Source organism: Cheilinus undulatus, linkage group 16 (assembly GCF_018320785.1).
Source record: "Cheilinus undulatus linkage group 16, ASM1832078v1, whole genome shotgun sequence".
NCBI lineage: Eukaryota > Metazoa > Chordata > Actinopteri > Labriformes > Labridae > Cheilinus > Cheilinus undulatus.
In genome coordinates this window covers 5,810,039-5,829,485 of record NC_054880.1, presented here as the reverse complement: position 1 = coordinate 5,829,485, position 19,447 = coordinate 5,810,039, and the positions used below count along the sequence as shown (strand labels likewise).

The 19,447-nt window shown below is 42.3% G+C and overlaps 1 protein-coding gene across 1 annotated transcript in view; it reads right to left on the bottom strand.

The window, feature by feature from the left end:
* LOC121523757 (glutamate receptor ionotropic, kainate 5-like) overlaps positions 1-19,447 on the bottom strand; it is a 141,509-nt gene that overhangs the window by 98,789 nt on the left and 23,273 nt on the right. Inside the window, exons 2-3 of the mRNA XM_041808776.1 lie at positions 11,148-11,312; positions 6,593-6,690 (exon numbers count right to left, since the gene is read on the bottom strand). Of these exons, the coding sequence (XP_041664710.1) occupies positions 6,593-6,690; positions 11,148-11,312 (263 nt within the window). The remainder of the gene's footprint in view (positions 1-6,592; positions 6,691-11,147; positions 11,313-19,447) is intronic.

Sequence of the window (19,447 nt, the reverse complement as noted above, 5' to 3'; positions counted from 1 at the left end):
GGTGTTTTTCTGCCACACTGATGTTTTAATAATAAATCCTGTGGAGCATTCAGACCTGATTTAACCCTGCTTTTATCTAAATGAGGGTCATTCTCTGAGGCAATCATCTCACTGCTGTGTCAGGTTGGAAACAGGTCTGATGAGCTCTTTGGTCGCCTGCTCATCCGAGCATGGACCTGTTTCAGACTGGCTGCATGTTTTGCTGTGTACTGGCTAGAGCCCGACCGATATTTGGGATTTTTGGGGCCGATGCCAATACTGATATTGGGGGCTAAAAAAGCCAATATCCGATATTTTGGCCGATATATGAAAAAAGAACATTGATAAACACAGGATATATACTGTGCATGAACACAGATGTGGACAGTTGCATTTATCTTTGTTTATTTCACAAAGATGCAACTTATACGACATTTAAACGCTGTATAATAGTCTTATACTGTGGCTGTGGACCATATTAGAAAGGAAAATGATAAATGGAGAGGCATATTTACATCGTTGTGGCAAATATGCATATAGAATATGTTTACAATGTGTTTCTTGATAACCCTGAGGAAGGCCACAAGCTTAAATGTGCCTGTTTTATAAAGCTGTTCTCTAAAGATCTACTATTAGTGAAACTTTCTGTCTCCACACTGGTAGAATATGTCACAGGAAAGATAAACACCGTATGAATGCTTTTCTGGTTTGTGCTTTTCAAAGTAAAAGCCCGGTTTAGCATTTCTATTGAGAAACTTCGTTCGCCCGTACAGAATGCTTTTATTTTGAATAGTTCCCAACACACTTCCTCTGTACACTGAATGAAGTCGCTTTGAGAGCAGAGAGATGCGGCTGACACACAGAAAACTTGCGCCATGTGTGAAAGCCGCACTGGCAAAAACCGGAGCTGACACACGTGGCACATGCAGGCAGCAAAACACGATCCCAGTCTGAAACGGGCGTTAGTCCTCTACTCTGCTGCAGTCGAACTGGGTGAGGACGAGGCTGCCTGTGAGTGCTTATGGACGGAGAGGGGCCCATGGCAGCACCTGCTCCTCAGTGAGAATAGCAACGATACGTGCTTTCATGTCAAAGTCTCCCAAACTCTCCAGTAACACCAGAAAAAGTTGCTACATTTGTCGCTGGTCGCTTTTTTGTAGGAGAGTTGCTAGAGGGGTCTGAAAACTTGTTAAATATAGCGACAAAGTCATTAAGTTGGCAACACTGAGTGAGGGAGAGCTGCTGCTGCGCTCTGTGTCTGAGGGGGAGGGGCCAGGCACTCGGGCTGAGTTCAGCCCGATGTTGATTAATCTGTGAAACGCTATAATTGGCCCGATTAATTGGCCCGCCGATAAATCGGTAGGGCTCTAGTACGGACCGTCCCGGCTCCTGATGGATCCTGCCAGTGCAGCTTTCATACTACAGCCAAGTTTACAGCGTGTTCGCTGGATCTCCCTCCCAAAACTGAGCTTTTACTTTGAAAAGCACAAACCAGAATGCACTCAAACTGTGTTTATCTTTCCTTTGACATGTTCTACCTATCTAGGTCGTATAGAAACATCATCCTTCTTAAAAAAAATGGCTGAGACCATGATTCTGTAAATTCTCCGCATCTGAGCTGCACATATCAGGCCCGTGAGACGCGCCACGCGTGCAGGCAGTCTGAGAGCCTCGACTAGTTCACATACGAACAAAATCAAGCCGTGTGGAGACGCTCGTCTCACACGTCCAGTCTGAAACAGGTTTTAGAGATTGTGACGAGTGCCTTTCACCACAGCAAGGGATTCTTCAGATCAGTGGTTCTCAATTTGTGGGTCAGGACCCAAAAGGGGGTCGTGGAGCTGTTTTCATTGGGTCATGAATATATCTGGGAAAAAAAGAAGCAAAACGTCTATTACAAGTCGTTGGTGGACATGCATCTACTCACTTGTCTCATAATCGTGCAATAACAAAACGTCTTTTTCCACCCTAGTGAGGTAATTTTACAAAATTTTAGAAATGGGCAAAAGTTTACCGCTATCTGTGGGGAAAGGGTGTAAAATGATTCCGTTTTGTACCGTCTCTCTTTTAAGCCAGGTGTACACTGTGCCATTCTGCTGCGATTCAGCCACGAATTTTGAGTCATGCAGCGCTCAGTCGGATTGAGCGTCATTTCTCGTGCTGTGTTCAGGGGCATATGATGGCTGACCATGGCCCGACTTCAACCTTACGGCCTGCTGCCGATTGGTCAGGAGGATTTCTGGCATGTTTGATATTTTGGTCGTATGACTCCAGACACTTCACAATGAGAGCAGAAACTCGACAACTTTGGGGGATTGTTTTCCTTTGTAAACGGTCAGACAATGTCAGACAACACTACCCTCTCCTACTAAACCATATCTCCAACACCGCTCGGTCCGCCTATTTCCACCTTTGTAATATTAACCGTCCTCGCCCTTCGCTCACTCCCCAAAGCACAGCTACCCATATCCATGCCCTTATTACATCTCGGTTAGACTGCTGCAATTCCCTTCTGTTCAGCCTTCCTCAGAAATCCATCCATAAACTCCAACTGGTCCAGAACTCAGCTGCGCGTATCCTCAGCAGAACCCCCTCTGCTGACTACATCACCCCCATCCTCAGACAGCTCCACTGGCTACTGGTCCCTTTCTGCATTAACTAAAAGATCCTCCTCCTCACATTCAAAGCCCTCCATAACCTGGCATCCCCATAACTCTCCGACCTCCTCCAACCATACACACCCACCCGATTTCTGCGTTCTTCGTCTGCCAACCTCCTGTATACCCCCCCCCCGTCTGTCCTCCATGGGGGCTAGAGCTGACCTCCACTCCATTGAGTCCCTCCCCATATTTAAAACTCAAAACCCAAAACTCACCTCTTTCATCTTGCCTACCCCACCTGATCCATGTCTTTAATGTGTCTTTAATGTTTCTTTTTTATATCATGTCTAGTCATTGTTTTTAGACTTTTATGCAATTTTTATTATTCTATTACTGCTTTGCTCGATTGTTGTTTGTAAGGTGACCTTGAGTGTCAGAAAGGTGCCCACAAATAAAATGTATTATTATTATTATTATATTATTAAATTGCCATGACAGCGGCTGGAATCACTTTCTGATGCACTCCGCTATGATAAAGGAAATAGACAAGCAGGAAATACTCTTATTTGACCTGGAGCAGACACAGAGGTGAAGCGGTTTGTGTGTGTGAGACAGGGAGAGATATAGGGGGGAGAGAGAGAGAGAGAGAGAGAGAGAGAGAGATGCTCCACCCTGAGTGTGTGATCCTTTCAACAAAGGAAACTCAGCGGGTTTCTGTCACAGTCCGTCCCGACTTCAGTCATACAGTGTGGGCACACAACTCATGCGCGATGGTCGTGTGTCGTAAACGATTCAGTTGCACAGTGTGAGATGACATTCTGCCACGACTGTCATATGGTCGGCATGAAATCGCACAGTGTACATCCGGCTTAAGGTCATGTATTGTTCCACTCCAGAGCTAACCTGCAGCATTCTTCATTAAAGTAAACATGCACCGTTGAACGTTGTTGTTTTTTGAAATTTGGGTCACAATCTGGACCAGTTGAGAACCAGTGCTCTAGATGCTATCATGAATCATCTGTAAAAGCTGGAAGCTGTCACTCAGTCATAATTTTTCAACTCTTTTGTCTTACTTGCATATTTTGGAATTTGAAATTTTGAATTGGGGTTAAAAAAAAAAAGGTAAAAAGGATTCAAGCCTCGGCACAAATCTCTGAGGGTGCATGACTCTTGATACAAAGGCTCTATGAACCCCTCTCCCCCGTCATCAGGTGTGGGCTTTCGATAGATGTTGGCCCGTTCCTCTATCATGTCTGCAAGTGGGCGTGACTTGCATAAAGACACGTTCAATAACCCATACCTCTGTAAGACTTGGCAGACTCTGGCAGACTTGGGATTTGTTGCATTGGCTTTGGTAGGCCCTAAGCTTTCCGTGGATGTGTTTTTGGTCACACTGGGCTGCGAGGAAGCGGAGTTACGGGGCAGAAGTGTTTCACATAGACAACAAATGGAGCTGTCTGGGCCTGCTACACCCGGTAGCAAGAAAAGACAAGGCAATTCAAAGCGCCACACATGAATGTGAAAGAAAAAAATCATGTTTGCAATAAAAATGTGCAAACATGCTTTTGGGGCATGGATGGACTAGTGCAGTGGTTCTCAAATGGTGTGGCAAAGCATGCAAGCCTAGGTAAAACCAACATTTTCTGCAGTATTTCTGGTCCGTTCTCACTGTACCTTGGTTGCATATTCACTTTTTTTGGATAGTTTATAAAAATGACTTATAACAGGTACAAAAAGTTTTGTATTAGGTACAGTAGACTGCTTTCATCAACAACTGTGAATTATACCAATCTGTCTAAAAAGTAAACTGCAGAAATCATCATTTTGGCATGTTCTGTATCCGTGTAATTCTGTTGTTCCTAGTAGCGTTGTGCATACATCAAACAAAGATACTGTAAGAAACTCTACAGAAAGGATTTTTGCATGAATTTTTAGTGAGTGGGCCTTGAGGTTTTATCTAAGGCGTGCTTTGGGCAAAAACCATTTGAAAATCACTGACCCTGTGGTTTAAGGCATGCCCCACGTACACAGGCGGCCCAGGTTCAGGTCCAGCCTGTGGCTACTTTCCCACATGTCTCTCTCTCATCCCTGTTTCCAAATATCCAGAGTCCTCCTCTATTAATAAGGGCATAAATAGCCCAAAAATATATCTGAAAATGTGCTCTTTACTGGCAACATAGGCCAACAGGTTAAAAAAAAGCAGCTGCAGAAAAACGACAGAGAGGAAGGCAGTGAATGAGAGGGCAATCTCTATGAACGAATCAAACTTGATGTTATAAATGATCATTATTACAACTATTAGACTATAATGACTATTAATTATTAAGGGTGTTAATCGGGAACCACAGATGAGTCTGGAAAACTTGCAAACCTGTCCCAGAGGCAATTTCAAAATAAAAGCATTGTGTGAACATGTGGGAAGTGCATTGTAGGAGAAAAAGAATGAGCTTTTACTTTGAAAAGACTACTAGAAATGTTATCATGTCTTCATTTCAGGCCTGGAACAGGAAATGTAATTTCCCATCTCTGGAGTAAACTAGACTCAGGTTTCATTCATGATTTGAAAATGAATCCGCTGCAGACAGAGCAGCCTGATAGTTTCTCTCTCTCTCTCTCTCCATCAGCTGTCCCTCAACTACTCTTCAGAATATTTCAGTGAGATAGAAAGTCAAATCAAAGTTACACCTGTGCAGGTAGGCTGCAGCTTTCAGGAATATCCTGAGTGTGTAGACGGGGTTATTTCTGTAATCAGAGGAGGAAAACCTCCTGCCCTCATGTGGACTCAGTCTCAGAGTCTCTCTCTGCAGGTCAGAGCTCCAGTAACCATCGGCCCTTTTGTCTTTATCAAACCGTCCGTGTCCCTTCAGGAGTCTGAGCCTTTAGTTCAGCCACCGAGTTAAAAGCCATCTCTGTTTCACTTCAGACTCCTCAGAGCAAAGATCCTGTGACAGACAGACTCTCCACTCCAGCTGAAATATTAATGACAAATTGAAAAATTAATCACATCAGCAATGAATGAAGAAGCAGGTCAGAGGCCAAATGTCCCGTGTGATCACACGCTCCGTGATTTAACCTGATCACACCTGCACAGGTTTAATTAGCCGAGCCGGGCTCCACGCAGATAAAGAGTTTCTTTTAAACTCAGACAGAGGAGGGGGAGGGATGCTAGCAGGAGAAGCAGATATGAAGACGCTTAGAGGAGATGAAGACAGACTCAGGGAGATTCATTCAGGTAGAAAAACAGTTAAAACAGGAGTTTAAAGACATTAAAGTTCAGTGTTACTGTGGATAAATCAGGATGAAACCTCCAGAGGGAAGACCGGGAAAAACATGGACAGAAACATGAAGTTCCTCATCGCCAGCTCTAAAAGAGAGTCACTCCTCTGTTCTAGAAGATCAACTTTACAGCAGATACATGCTTTTAAAATGTCTCGCTATTGAATAAAAGCTTCATTTCTTTAGGGAAAATTAATTGTACTATACATTAAATTATCCTAAACATGCACAACGACTGGGTTAACTTGGACTCAAGTACCCTGTTTTTTTTTTGTAAGAATCTAATTCAGTTTTTGGGCATTTTAAACATCACAAAAAATATCAGAAACCAGATAAAAGCTCTTATCCTCAGTAGAAAACCTGATTCTGCTATCTGAGTGATGGTGGAATAAATCAGAAACTGTGGTGTGTTTTACCATCGCCTACCCTTTTTCCTTAATAGCTGCAGACTACCTGTGCAGGCACAGCCTCAGATGTCTCCTCAGGTTCAGTATCTATTGTCTTTACAGTTTCTGATCATTATAGGGGCTTTGATATATCAACAATATTTAAGATTGTCAATATTTTCTATGCCCTAAAATCTGGAACAAAGCAGTGAGACAGGGTAGCGGTATTAGGGCGTCCCGCTCTGCTTAAAGTCACAGGATAAAAGCTGTGATGTCTGCATGGTTTACATTAGGCTTGGCTTAAAATGAATCATAGTACTCATGTCATGTTTAAAACCAGGGTCGACTCACCTCTTTCTCTCCACAGATGTGACTGATGGTAGACCCTGAGGCAGGACTGGAGGCGGGGCCAATCACTGAGACCACACCCTTTGGCAGGATTTGACACACTGAAAAAAAAAAGGGGGGGGGGGTTTGAAGTTAAAGATTATAGCTAACAGGAAGAGGTTTATTTGTTGACTATAGAAGCGTATTTTATCATGTTATAACATGAAACCTTTGTTGTTCTAATAAAATAACTTCACAACATAATGTTATAACTTAGTATTCTGTAAAAAAAAATAACAAGAGACATCAGAGTAGCCGAGAGTTGATAAGCTGTGTGGTGCTGTCCATGGTGCTGATCATATTGATGTCCACAGTACTGTCCATGGTGCTGATCATGTTGATGTCCACAGTACTGTCCACGGTGCTGATCATGTTTATGTCCACAGTACTGTCCATGGTGCTGATTATGGGGATGTCCATGGTGCTGGTCATGGTGCTGTCCATGATACTGATTGCAGTGCTGTCCATGGTGCTGATCATGTAACTAAATCAGCACTTCATCCTGACTGAGGCCTCAGATCCTCTGAGTTTAAACGAAGCTATCAAGTTTGAGAGTAATTCCATAGACCACCTCACCATATAACCAACATGCGGCACTAACGGGCGCAGCTGCATGTTGCAAGTGTTAAGTGGTTGTGTCATAATGTGCAATGTGCAAAACGTGTCTGTTCAAAACAGGTTGGCCTGGGTGGCTCACGGTACAGCTGCACAGCACTTAGTCATATTAGTCAGTTTGTCCTGGAATGGGTCAGCATTTTGGGGGTTGTCCCAAACCCCTGCCCCTGCATGGGATGGTAAAGAAGGAGGAATCAGCCTCTGGGGCTAGTGTCATTTCATATTGTTCAGCTGGATGAATGTAGCATACAACATAATCATTACATTTTTATAATATAATAAAGTAATTAAGATTAAAACATATTTTCATCTCAAAATGACTCTAATGATCAGGATTTGCATTTTGTTACCATGCAAAGTCCCATTTAGACAAGAAGTACCAGAAGTCACACCCACCTTTTATTACTCAGAGTTTCACATACGGGGAGAACATTTATTTTCTGGAAAAAGGTTTTTTGTTTATTTCATTCAGTTATTTTTAATGAAAACAGTATTTATTCTAACAAAAACCTTTCATTTTACATAATGGCAGAACCTTCAGAACATGATGTCTTATTGAGACTGGAAAAAAGAAAAACATGGATGTTGTTTTCATCAAGGTCTACAACCAGACAAAAAATCTAACGGATCTGTTTCTATGTCTGAATCTTTTTGTTATTATTCAACAGCTTTATTTCTTTGTCCAGGAGCTGAAAACGTTGTTTGCCCCCTACACTGGAAGCATACTCCCATGATCCTTTGTGTTTCCTGTGTCTGTGTGTTCATGTACAGTGGTGGGCTCTGACAGAGACATTCACTGCCTCGCCGTGTCTCTCTAGTCCTCCTGTAGGGGAATCGATAAACATCAGGAGCAGCTGGTGGAGAACGCTGAGAGTGCTCCGGTCACTGTGACCTCGCTCCACGGCGATGTGTAGAAAACATCCCGCTCATCCTCCTGTTTGCTTGTCTGCTTCCTTCATGTCCAAACACAGAATCCTCTCTGACACTCTTCAGAGCTCCATTAATTATTTTGGTGCCAAAAACAGAAAACTGAACTTCAGGAGAAGTTCATAAGGAGGTGCTCCTTGGGTCGATGAGCAGTGTAGTTGACTAAAATTTGGCCAACTTCCTCAAACACATTCCAATCCGGATAGCTCTTCACAATAAAAGTCTCCGCCTCTAATACTTCATACTTCATATCCACTGCATGGATAAATTTTACATTCTTCTGGGAAAGCTCCCATAGAAAGTGTTTGGGAAGGGCAGGACTATTCCAAAAATTCTCTGAAGGTGATTAGAGAAAGTTTTTGTAAGGCCAATCAGAGTGACAAGACAAAATGACATATGCATGGGCTGCTCTTGAGCTGTAGATCGCTGATGGCAGAGCTTCTCTGTGAATAAAATTGATGCCAAAGCCAGTCAGAAGATGTGCAAAAACATCTTCTCTGCTGTTACAAGCGTTCAGTGCAGCTCTCTGGTCTTCTTTTAAAAAGAAATCTGGACCAGTTCTGATCAGACTGTCACTTTCCTACAGCTACATCTGAGCTAACAGCTACTGCAGCAGCAGTTATTGGATACATTAGTAAAGGGGTTCTCAACCTTTTCAGCCCACGACCCCCAAAATAAAGGTGCCAGAGACTGGGGACCCCCGCTGTACCTGAAGGTGGTTGAACACAGCCGTGCACAATTTGGAATAGTCATGTGCAGACAAAGCTCTCTATAAAGGGGAATAAATGGGAGAGCTTTTTGGCGTAAAGTTGAGATGTGATATCAATATTTCATATTTAACCTGAAAAAACAAACAAACAAACAAAAAAACTCATTATCTTTAGATATCAACATATCTTTATTTATTCATGTGTGTTGCAAATAGCCTTCTAAAAAAAATTAGTGATGCACGATAAGTTTTTTTTATTTGTTTATTTTTTCAACCGATATGATAACCGATAATTTCCTACTCCTGATGGCCGATAACCAAAAAACCAAACAGAGCAGACAGGTATACATCTATGAAAGTAGTGATGGATCAGGAGACTGTCAGACTGATTTTGTTATAATGCTGCGCCTTTTGGCTCCGGCAAACTTTCTGCAGTTTCCAATGCCTGCTGATTCAGCACTCTGTCTGGCATTAGCCATTGGCTCTGTCCTAATGCCCATGGCTGGCTAGCGGCTGCTACCACTTCATTTTAACATTGTCAGGATGATGACTCTTGTGAGTTAAGATCCGTCGAGGACTTCTTTCCAGTCTTTGGTACCTTTGCTGGGTAAATTCTACAAACAAATACTGAATAACTCTGCCAGTACCACCGTGTTGTTAACCTCTATTAGCCTCTTAGCACTGAGGTTGCTTCCTCTTCTTCTCTGGTGCTTAACAGCAGGTCTCGTACTGCAGCGCCACCTGCTGTTTCAGAATGTGTAGTATGAATGGACAGAATGTGTACTCTCGTGAGAAAGAAAACAAACGCCTTTATCATTGGTGGATTTTATCGGTTAATATTTTATTATTGGGATAATAAAAATGTGTGAAATATATGCAATATCTGCCGATAATATAACGGTACCGATAATTATCGTGCTTCCTTAAAAAAAAAAATTAAAATAGGTTTGAAAATTTATACAATGGGTTAATAATGTCAAAAAAATGTGGGAAAGGTGGTTAACTGAGAAAGAAAAAAATGAACAGATATGGCCAGAAGTTGGTTAAACTAGCAAAAATGGGCATATCAAATTGTGAAATGGTGTTAAAATGGAAAAAAAATGGGTGTAAAAAATGATTAAAAGGGGTTAATAGTAGCAATAATGGGTAAACAGAGGCAACATTGAGCTTAAGTGGCAAGAATTGGTTTAGAAGTGACAAAAACAGGCAGAAAAAAGTGGTGGGAAGAGTTTAAAACTGACAAAAATAGGTGTTAAATGGCAAAAATCTGTTAAAATTGGTGGGAAAAATTATGAAAAGGGGTTAAAATGTGACACAATTGTTGTAAAGTGGCAACAGAGTAATTCTAAAAATATTCTTAGTTTTTTAGGGTATCTGGAGACTCCCTTTCAGTCTCTCGCTATCCCCAAGGGGGCCCCAACCCCAGGTTGAGAACCACTGCATTAGCAAACCTCATCGCAACACTGCTAACCCATGCTAGAGCAGACCGAGAGAAGAACGTCAGTAAAAGCTTTCATCATTGCTCTCTGCCCTTAAAGGCACGCTGTCCAGTGCTGACAAAACTGCCGCTGTAGCTACGTCCAAGCTAATCACTCCTTTAGCAGCGCTGTGAACAACCACTCACAACAACTAACCCTATCCCCCTTAACGCTCACAGATTCATGCTGAAGCAAATCAGCAGAAAAGCGAAAACAACATTTCTTTCCTGAAGAAACTTTTAGTGTCGTTTTAATTCTTTATTTCTTGCAGAAACGCGGCCACATTCAGGGTAAAATGACACTATACTACAGCTACATCCAGGGCTGGGCAATTAATCACAAATTAGATTACATCACAATACTAAACCCCGCCTACAGCTAACACCTCTTTCTCCCCAAATGATGCTGATTGGTCCAAACATTGTGGAGTGGAGCTTTTCAAGATAGATGGACTTTGAAAAACTCTGCAATTTTAAGCCCTTTGACATGTTTCTGCTGCCACATCAGATCAATAAAGTATTTAAGAAAACAGGCAGTCTTCAGTGATTGAAGTCATCCCTGATCAGAGCTAAGATGTGTTAGTATTGATTAGAACATCTGCAGGTGTGTTAAGCACATCTAAACCCTCTCTGTAGTTCCTGTTCCTCTCTAACGGCTGAACATGTGTGGTATTTAAAGATCCGCCCGGTTAATGAAGGAGGATGTTTGATCACCGAGCTCTCGCCAAGGTTCACTGAAAATGTCAGACAGGATGAAAAAGAGAGAGGCTGGACAGAGGACGGTGACTTACTGGTCTCAGTGGTGTCGTACTGGGAGTCCTTGATCAGCTCGTAGACGTCTACCTCCACCCTGGCCTCGGAGGGGCCCTCGATCAGACTGTTGATGTTCTCCCTCGCCAGAGCCAGCGCCAGACGCTCACCACGGCCGCACGTTGACTGGTCATCCAAAATGGCCGCTGGAGAGGGAGACACAAGAAGATGAAGATTTAGAAATAGACATGATTGGTCAAACGTAGCACCAGCCATCCACGCTTCCACACTCTCAGTGACTTTATCTGACATGGTTTGTTACTGATGAATAAATATAAATAACACACCAGCTCATCCACACTTCCTGTTTGACCTGAACAGACTCTAGTACATCCAAAACTCCACTGCCAGGGTTCTCACCCACACCAGGCCCTGGCAGCACTTCACCCCAACTCTCATCCACCTTTACTGGCTCCCAATAAAACTTTACATTTTAAACAAAATCCTCCTTTTCTTGCTTCCACTAGGCTGGGCTGCGAGCACGTTTCAGGGAATATTGACCATTCCTAAGGTGATGAGACTCAGTTTGATATTTCTTTTGACCCAGTGACACTCAAATCCCCCACAGACATCTTGCAAAATCCTTATTACAACACTCCTAATGCATGAACTTAGCTACCTGCATACTAGTGATTATTAAAAGTTTGATTTGCATGGAAACAGCGTTCAAAAACAGAGAAAAAGGCAAAGGTACAAGACTCTCTGAAGCTCATGGAACCACATATCCCACACTGCATTGCTACTGATAGGCTTTCAAGCTTTTAAAACACACATGTTCCCTCTTTCTACATGTATCTTTACTGTAGTGATTATATTTCAAATGCTAATGTTTAGCGCTTCATGCTGCAGCGGCACGTATCGCCGTCATCAATGGATGTTACTGTGACAATAAGGGATTGTTTGTGTTTTACTTTTTTTGTCCGAGGTTTCATATAAACTATGTTTTCCTTGACTACAGGTCAATATCTTTCAAACTATTGTCTCCACCGTTTCACACAGCTTGCGTTAAGCCTGGATATTTCTAGAAATATGGCGAATAATCAAACCTGCTATGAGGAAATTAATGGGTAACCTGGCATGCCAGATCGACTGTTTCATAGATCTACTGCATGGATATATTTCACATTTATCTACCTACTGTACAGTGTTGGGAAGGGTGGGACTTTTCAGGAAGTACTCGGAAGGTGATTGGATGAAAACTCTCTCTGTCACACTCATCATAGGCCTATCAGAGTGGTGAGAGAAGATGAGGTAGCAGGCATGCACAGCTCCACTGCTAGCCTGAGCTACGCAGCCTAGTTGAGCTTGTGGGTAGAAGGGCTAAAGCATCCTCTCTGCCAGTCTCCGTGGCTTTTTGCTTTTACTTCAATAAGAAATGTGCTTGATCCAAGCTAATCGCTACCCTGGTGGCAGCCATTGTACACTAACAGTACAACTCAGCCGTACCTGTAACGATCGCAGACCCATGCCGAATCAGGCCAGGGGTAACCCAAAGAAGATGGATTTGCCACACCATCTCTTTCAAACCAATCTTGAAAAGCTCCAATCCACAACATTTGTGCTGAACTGAGCACTGTTCAGACCAATCAGTGTCATTTGAGAAGAATAAGGGCGGGGTTTAGTTGAACTCATTGTCTGCAACTTCTGCCTCCAGTGCTGTGATCATCTTGGACATAGCTCTAGTACAGAGTTAGTTTACCAGAGCTAGGCCATGTTTCTGCATGAAATAAAGGGTATAAACAACAGTAAAAGGTTTTTCATGATGGGGAAAGATGTTTTTGCTCTTCTCCTGGTCTGTTTGGGCACGGTTTGGATACACCAGCGAACCCCACCTGAAACAATCACAATGACTGCTGCTGCTGCAGCAGTGTTAATTTTGGCAGCTATTTTTAATTTTAGTCTTAGTCTTTAGACAAAATGTCCTTCAGTTTTACTCCCATTTTAGTCTTCTCTACCCTTTTAGTTTTAGTCCATAAACAGTCCTCACATTTTAGTCTCTACTTTTAGTCCAAGCATTTATTTTCTTGCCTTAATCTGGTACCAAATCATGGTAGAGTGTTCTCTGCACCCTGTCAAACCTGGGGTTCCTGCTTTCTACAGCTGAGAGGCAGAATAGCTACGGATGCGTTGTTTTTTGACAGATTTACAACCAGTAAAGAAATATTATGGATTTTGAATGTCTGACGAAAACTACCTTACAGTTTAGTTTAGTGTCAGTCGTCTTGATGAAAACGAAACTTAGTTTTTGTCAGTTTTAGTCATCACAGATCTAGATCTACAGATCTAGTTTTAGTCATAGTTTTCGTCGAGAGAATTAACACTGTGTTACAGTAGCTGTTAGCTCGGATACAGCGGCAGGAAAGCAACAACTTAATCAGAATGGGACTCTTTTTAAAACAAGAGCATAGAGCAGTGATACTCAGCCCTGATCAACCAAAGAGCCACATTGTTGAAAAAACTTTTACAAGAGCCACAATCAAAGCTGTGAAAAGTGGCAAAAATGGATTAAAGTGGCAATGAAAATAAGTTGAAGTGGCAAAAAATTGGGCAAAAAAGGGGCAAAATAGGCATAAAATTGCAAAACAGAGAAAAAATGGTTAAAAATTGGGGAAAGTGGCAAAAATGGATAACAAAAAAATGAGTTACAGGTGGCAAAAATGGTCAAAAAGCAGTAAAAATCCGGCCAAAAAAGTAAAAAGTGACTTCAATGGGTATAAAGCAGCAAGAGTGGCAAAAATGGGAAAAACTGGCATTCAATGACAAAAGGCAGCTTAGGTGAGTGAGAAGTGGCTAAAAATGCAAATAGCAAAAAGCAGGATAAAATAAGCAAAAACTGGTACAAAACAAGGCCAAAAATGGGTCAACAGAGGCAAAAATGGGCCTAAAAAGCTGAAAAAAAGTGGCAAAAAAGGAGAAAAGGGAGGACAAATGCAAATAAGGGTGATGGAAATATACAGACAAAAAAATAAAGGTTGATCATTAAAGCCAACTGCACAAGAGTGGGAAACAAACTGATCAATGTAGTTTACAATGGATAGTTTCTGAGGTCAAAGTTGACATTTTTTAAGGTTTTCCAGGCCAAAAATATTTCAAATGAAGGCATAAAAGAGCCACAAATCATCACAAAAGAGCCACGCGTTGAGTAACACTGGCATAAAGCCACAACGAAAGCTGGTAGGCTGTCAGCTCAAGAGCAGCGCAGGTCATTTTGACCTGTCGCTCTGATTGGTCCGTCATGAAGCTGAGAGGCCGATTATTCCTCCAGTCATCTTTAGAAGTCCTGCCCTTCCCAAACGCTTTCTGTGGGAGCTTTCCCAGATGAATCTGAGATATATCCGTACAGCAGATATTTGGAACAGTCGAGCTGGCGTGTCAGGAGAGGTCAGGGGGAGAGTGGAAATATCTGCTCTATCATGAAAAGCTTTCAGTGTGGTTCTTTGCTCTTTAGTTCATAAACAAATGTGGTCCAGGTCTGATAAAACTGCCACTACACTGCAGCTACATCCGAGCTAGTCGCTACACTGATGGCAGCCATTGCTATAAGCTCACAGTACAACTAAACCCCGCCCCTAACTACTGCCTTGTCTCCTAATATGACTCTGATTGGTCCATGCTGTTATTGATTTGGCATGAGCGTTGTGGTGAATGAATGTGATTTTTACTCCTGGAGCCGAACTGTTGAGCTTTATTTCTGTTCTGAAATTAATATTTCTGCTGTTGCTGTGCTGTTCTTCAGGAGTGAGTCCCAACATTCTATCACATATACACACATTATAAAACTCTGACGGCCAAAAATCATCAAAACTTCATCAGTAATGTCTACTTTTCAAAGTCTAATTGAAATCTGAGGGAGGATCTGAGCTGTAGAGCCTGGAGGTGGACTGGGATGATGCACATCCCTACAGCAGGTGGAACTTAGAAACATAAAGTACATGCTCACTATTATATCCATTCCTCTGACACTAATCAGACGTGGATTTATTGCATGACTTTTTACCACACTTGCTTGACATGAAGACATTTTGGGGCTTTTTGTGGGGCAAGGACCTCACTGTCCCAGGGATGTTGTTGGAGCTCGAGGCCTCCTGGCAGACTCTAAACCTGGATCATACGGTGAAAAACAACCTGCACCCAGAGTGGGAGAAAAACAATCCAGAAATAGAAGCCAAAATAGATTCGACTCATCTTTGAACTTAAACAGGAAGTAAAAGCCTCCTGTCATGGTTTCCATTTCCTCCGTGTGACAGCGTACAGAGAGAAGAGGATGGCTGAATACAGAATCAGGTCCATGTTTATTTTTGTCTCCGCCTCCACGCTGACTCCTGTGTTTGAATCGGTGAAAAAACGGTCGTCCAGGAACACGGGGCAGAGCCATGGGGTAGTGCAGCATGTTTTTATAAGCAGAGGAGAAGAGCATGTAGAGAGAACGCCAGGCTGAGGGGCCTTGAGACGGATTTTCTTCCTCTTTTTTTTGAGTTTCCGTGTGTCAGTGGACGCTGAGCTGTATCACCGCGGAGCAAACACGCCACATAACAAGATTAAAAATCAAAGTGAATGGGTGGCTGAGGCTCAGTAACAAGCAGAAACTCTGCTGCCACGCTCTGATTTGTGTTTGGTGAATAATTAACGCCTCTCGGGGCAAACTAGGAGGCGATTTATCGCGTCCTTCCTCCAAATAGAGTGGAGTTTAGGACAATACAAACAGAGCCAGATGGTTCACGCTGCTCTTCAGTCCCTAGTGGAGAAACTCGCCAGGAATACAAAGATGTGTTCAGGTAAAGTTCTGTGTCTGAAACCTTGAAATAAGAATTGTATCTTTTGCAGCCATGACTGTGGAATCTAACATTTAATAAAGAGCTGCAGTCCTGAATCCAGGAAATGAATTAGCATTTCAGCTCTTCATCATCTCAAAGACTTTGGGATTTTTAAATGAGTTTTCATTAAGATCCCTGGAATAATCTCTGTGGTTAAATGCGCATCACCACCTTTCTCTGAGGCTCAGCTGTCTAACCATCAGCTTATTCGACTCCATTTACATTTCTTTGAAGCACTTTTATGGCTTCTGTCTGGGTTTACCACCATGTTTGAATGTTTGCATGCAGGAAAAACATCCAAAGACAGGACAGGTATGAGGTTTTATGTGGTTAAGGTTCATGTTAAGCTACTGCTGGGCCCAAGCACCCCGTGTATGTACACAGTCCAGCAGGGGTTGGTATGCATGTTGGTTTGCAAATCCGCCAAGAAGAAGAAAGAAGAAGAAGAAGCAATGATTGCAGTAACTGAGGTCTTGGCCTGATGATGGTGGGAGATGAACACAAGGAAGACAGAGAGGCAGACTGTCCAAGTATCTAAAGACTTTACTGAAGTGGCTGGATCAGGTAAAAAGCCATGACAGACTGCAATGTAAAGAACATCTTAAATGCTCTTTGACAGTACTAAAATGTAACTTACGTCCCCGTGCCATACCTGTGGGCAAAACCAGATAAAATCCCAGCTTGACGGCACCATGCAATAATGGAGAAAATGCAATAAATCACCTGGCTGTGCACATCTGCAAAAATTTTTTCAGATGCAGACACAACAAATGTCAAGTATGCTGCAGATGGGATTTTTGAAATACTGCCCCCTAATTTTTGGGAGAATATCGGTTTGCGGTGTGCAAGAATCTGGCGCTAGGTACAAACGCACCAGATGCTTCGGCATCACGATTCCATGCCACTTTGTGTCCATGCAGCTGTCCATGCGGGAAGCATAACTGAGCCTAAAGTCAACCCAGACATCCCTCTCCCCGCGACGACCTCCAAAGAGCTGAAAAGGAGCCAGCTGAACCATCTCGGCCTCCTAGTTTTCTCTAGATGTCTGCACTCCTTATCATATCCCAAACTTAAACTGATCTATTTTTGCAAGTTCAAGCTGCAAGGTCATTCTTCCATCCAGTACTCAAAGATCATGACCCTAGGTGAAGCTTGGGAGGTAGATCGACCGGTAATTCTGAAGCTTTGTCTTCAGGCTCAACTCTGTCTTCACCACAGCAGACCCGAACAACGCCTGCAGTCTTGCGGGACCTGGTGGATTGCCAGTATGGCCCGGGACACATTTTCCTGCAGTACCCCCTACATAACCCTCCTATACAGGTGATGAGATTGTTTGGAAAATATTTGTGAATATCGGACATTTTTAACAGGGTTTGATTTCCTACATGTAACCGTCTGAGAGAGAGGGAAACCTCCGTATCATCAGTGATGTCCTTGTGCGAGCTCTGCATAGAGTTGTGGATGAACAGTTCCTGAAGTAGCACGTCTGCTTAGCTTAAATTTCTTCCTAAAGCAGCTAAAGTGCTTATTGGTGTTGCCTTCCCCCCAACACCTCTGAACATTTAATTTCCAACATGAGCTTCAGTCACAAAGCCTGTGTGTTAATACTAAAGTTCAAAGTCTGTTTGCTCATATTTCAGTAGCCTGTAACCTCAGATAAATATCAGAAGTGAAACATTTCCCTTTGGCATGATGTGGAGGAAGAAAAAAAGAACACAGTCAATACCAGACTGACTCCAAACGCTCATATTTGCTTGTTGTTTTCACTGATCTACATCTCACTTATCCGTCTTATAGGAAAAAGATGAAACCTATTAGAGTCTAATAGCAGAGAGACTCTAAGTTTACCCAGAATGCTCAGCGCTCAGAGAGAGGGAGGGGGGAGGGCAAGGATGAAGATGAGAGTGCAGATAGCGGGTCTTCTTCAGGAGACTCTGCAGTGTTGGAACATTATCTCTGTTTAGAGATCAGCTCCTCTCGGCCACATCGACCACACTGAGAGGAGGCCATGAAATGATCACACACTTGAACTCTGTCCTGGAAGGTTCTGGAGGCGAGTCGCTATCTGCTATTTGGTTTTCTCTGTGTGATGTGAGACGCTTATTCCACACACCACATACGGCTGCTACAGACTCAAACATACTGCACACTAAGCTAACAGGCGGGAAGCAAGTCCACCATACTCCAGTAACCTGCTTGATGGTGTTTTGTACCCTCAACTTTGCCTGGAAGGCATGTCCCACCCTCCAACCACCTTCCAATCTAACAAAATCAACCCAGTAAAATCAATTTAGAAAATTAAGAAAGGCCTTTTTTGCTTTGCTAAGTAACCTCTATTATAAATCCTATCTGACTTTAAGGTAGGGCAGTGTTACTCAACACATGGCTCTTGAGCCAAATGTAGCTCTTTTGTGATGATTTGTGGCTCTTCTATGCCTTCATTTGAAATATTTTTGGCCTGGAAAACCTTGAAAAAGATCAACTTTGACCTCAGAAATTATCCATTGTGACCTACATTAATCAGTTTGTTTCCCACTCTTGTGCAGTTGGCTTTAATTATCAACCTTTTTTTTGTTGTCTGCATATTTCCATCACCCTTATTTGCATTTTCCTCCCTTTTTTCCACTATTAATCTATTTTTCTGCTTTTTAGGCCCATTTTTGCCTCTGTTGACCCATTTTTGGCCCTTTTTTGTATCAGTTTTTGCCTCATTTATCCTGCTTTTTGCTATTCACATTTTTTCCCCTTTTAGCCATTTTTTTTGCCACTTCTCACCCACTTAAACTCCCTTTTGCCATTTAATGCCAGTTTTTCCCATTTTTGGCCCTCTCGCTGCCTTTTACCCATTTAAGGCACTTTTTACTTTTTTTGGCCACATTTTTACCACTTTTTGATGATTTTTGCCACCTGTAACTCATTTTTTGTTATCAATTTTTGCCACATTTTCCCCCATTTTTAACATTTTTTTTTACCCTGTTTTGCAATTTTATGCATATTTCGCCCTTTTTCGCCCATTTTTTGCCACTTCTTACCTGCTTGTTTATGTTTTTTGCCACTTCAACTTATTTCTATTGCCACTTTAACCCATTTTTGCCACTTTTCACCTCATAGATTGTGGCTCTTGCAAAGGTACAGTTCTTAACAAATGTATTAGACCACCTGTCATATCTGTCTCAGAGACCATCCAGCATCATGAAGTGCTTTAAAGCGGACTCTTTCATTTTCAGTCAGCTCTCCATGTTTTACCATTTTGAACAGGAATGAGGAATTTCAAACTGAATTCACCTTTTTGTACCCAAATCTGAGTCGGCTCACTGGGCTTCTCTGAGAAGTCAGAAATTAATCAATCATAACATTCAACCACTAAAACTCATTTTTCTGTTCAGGAATGACAGTAAATAACTATAATTTGACATATTATTTAAGAAATAATAATGTGCTTTACTATTTTTTCAGTTTTTTTGTAA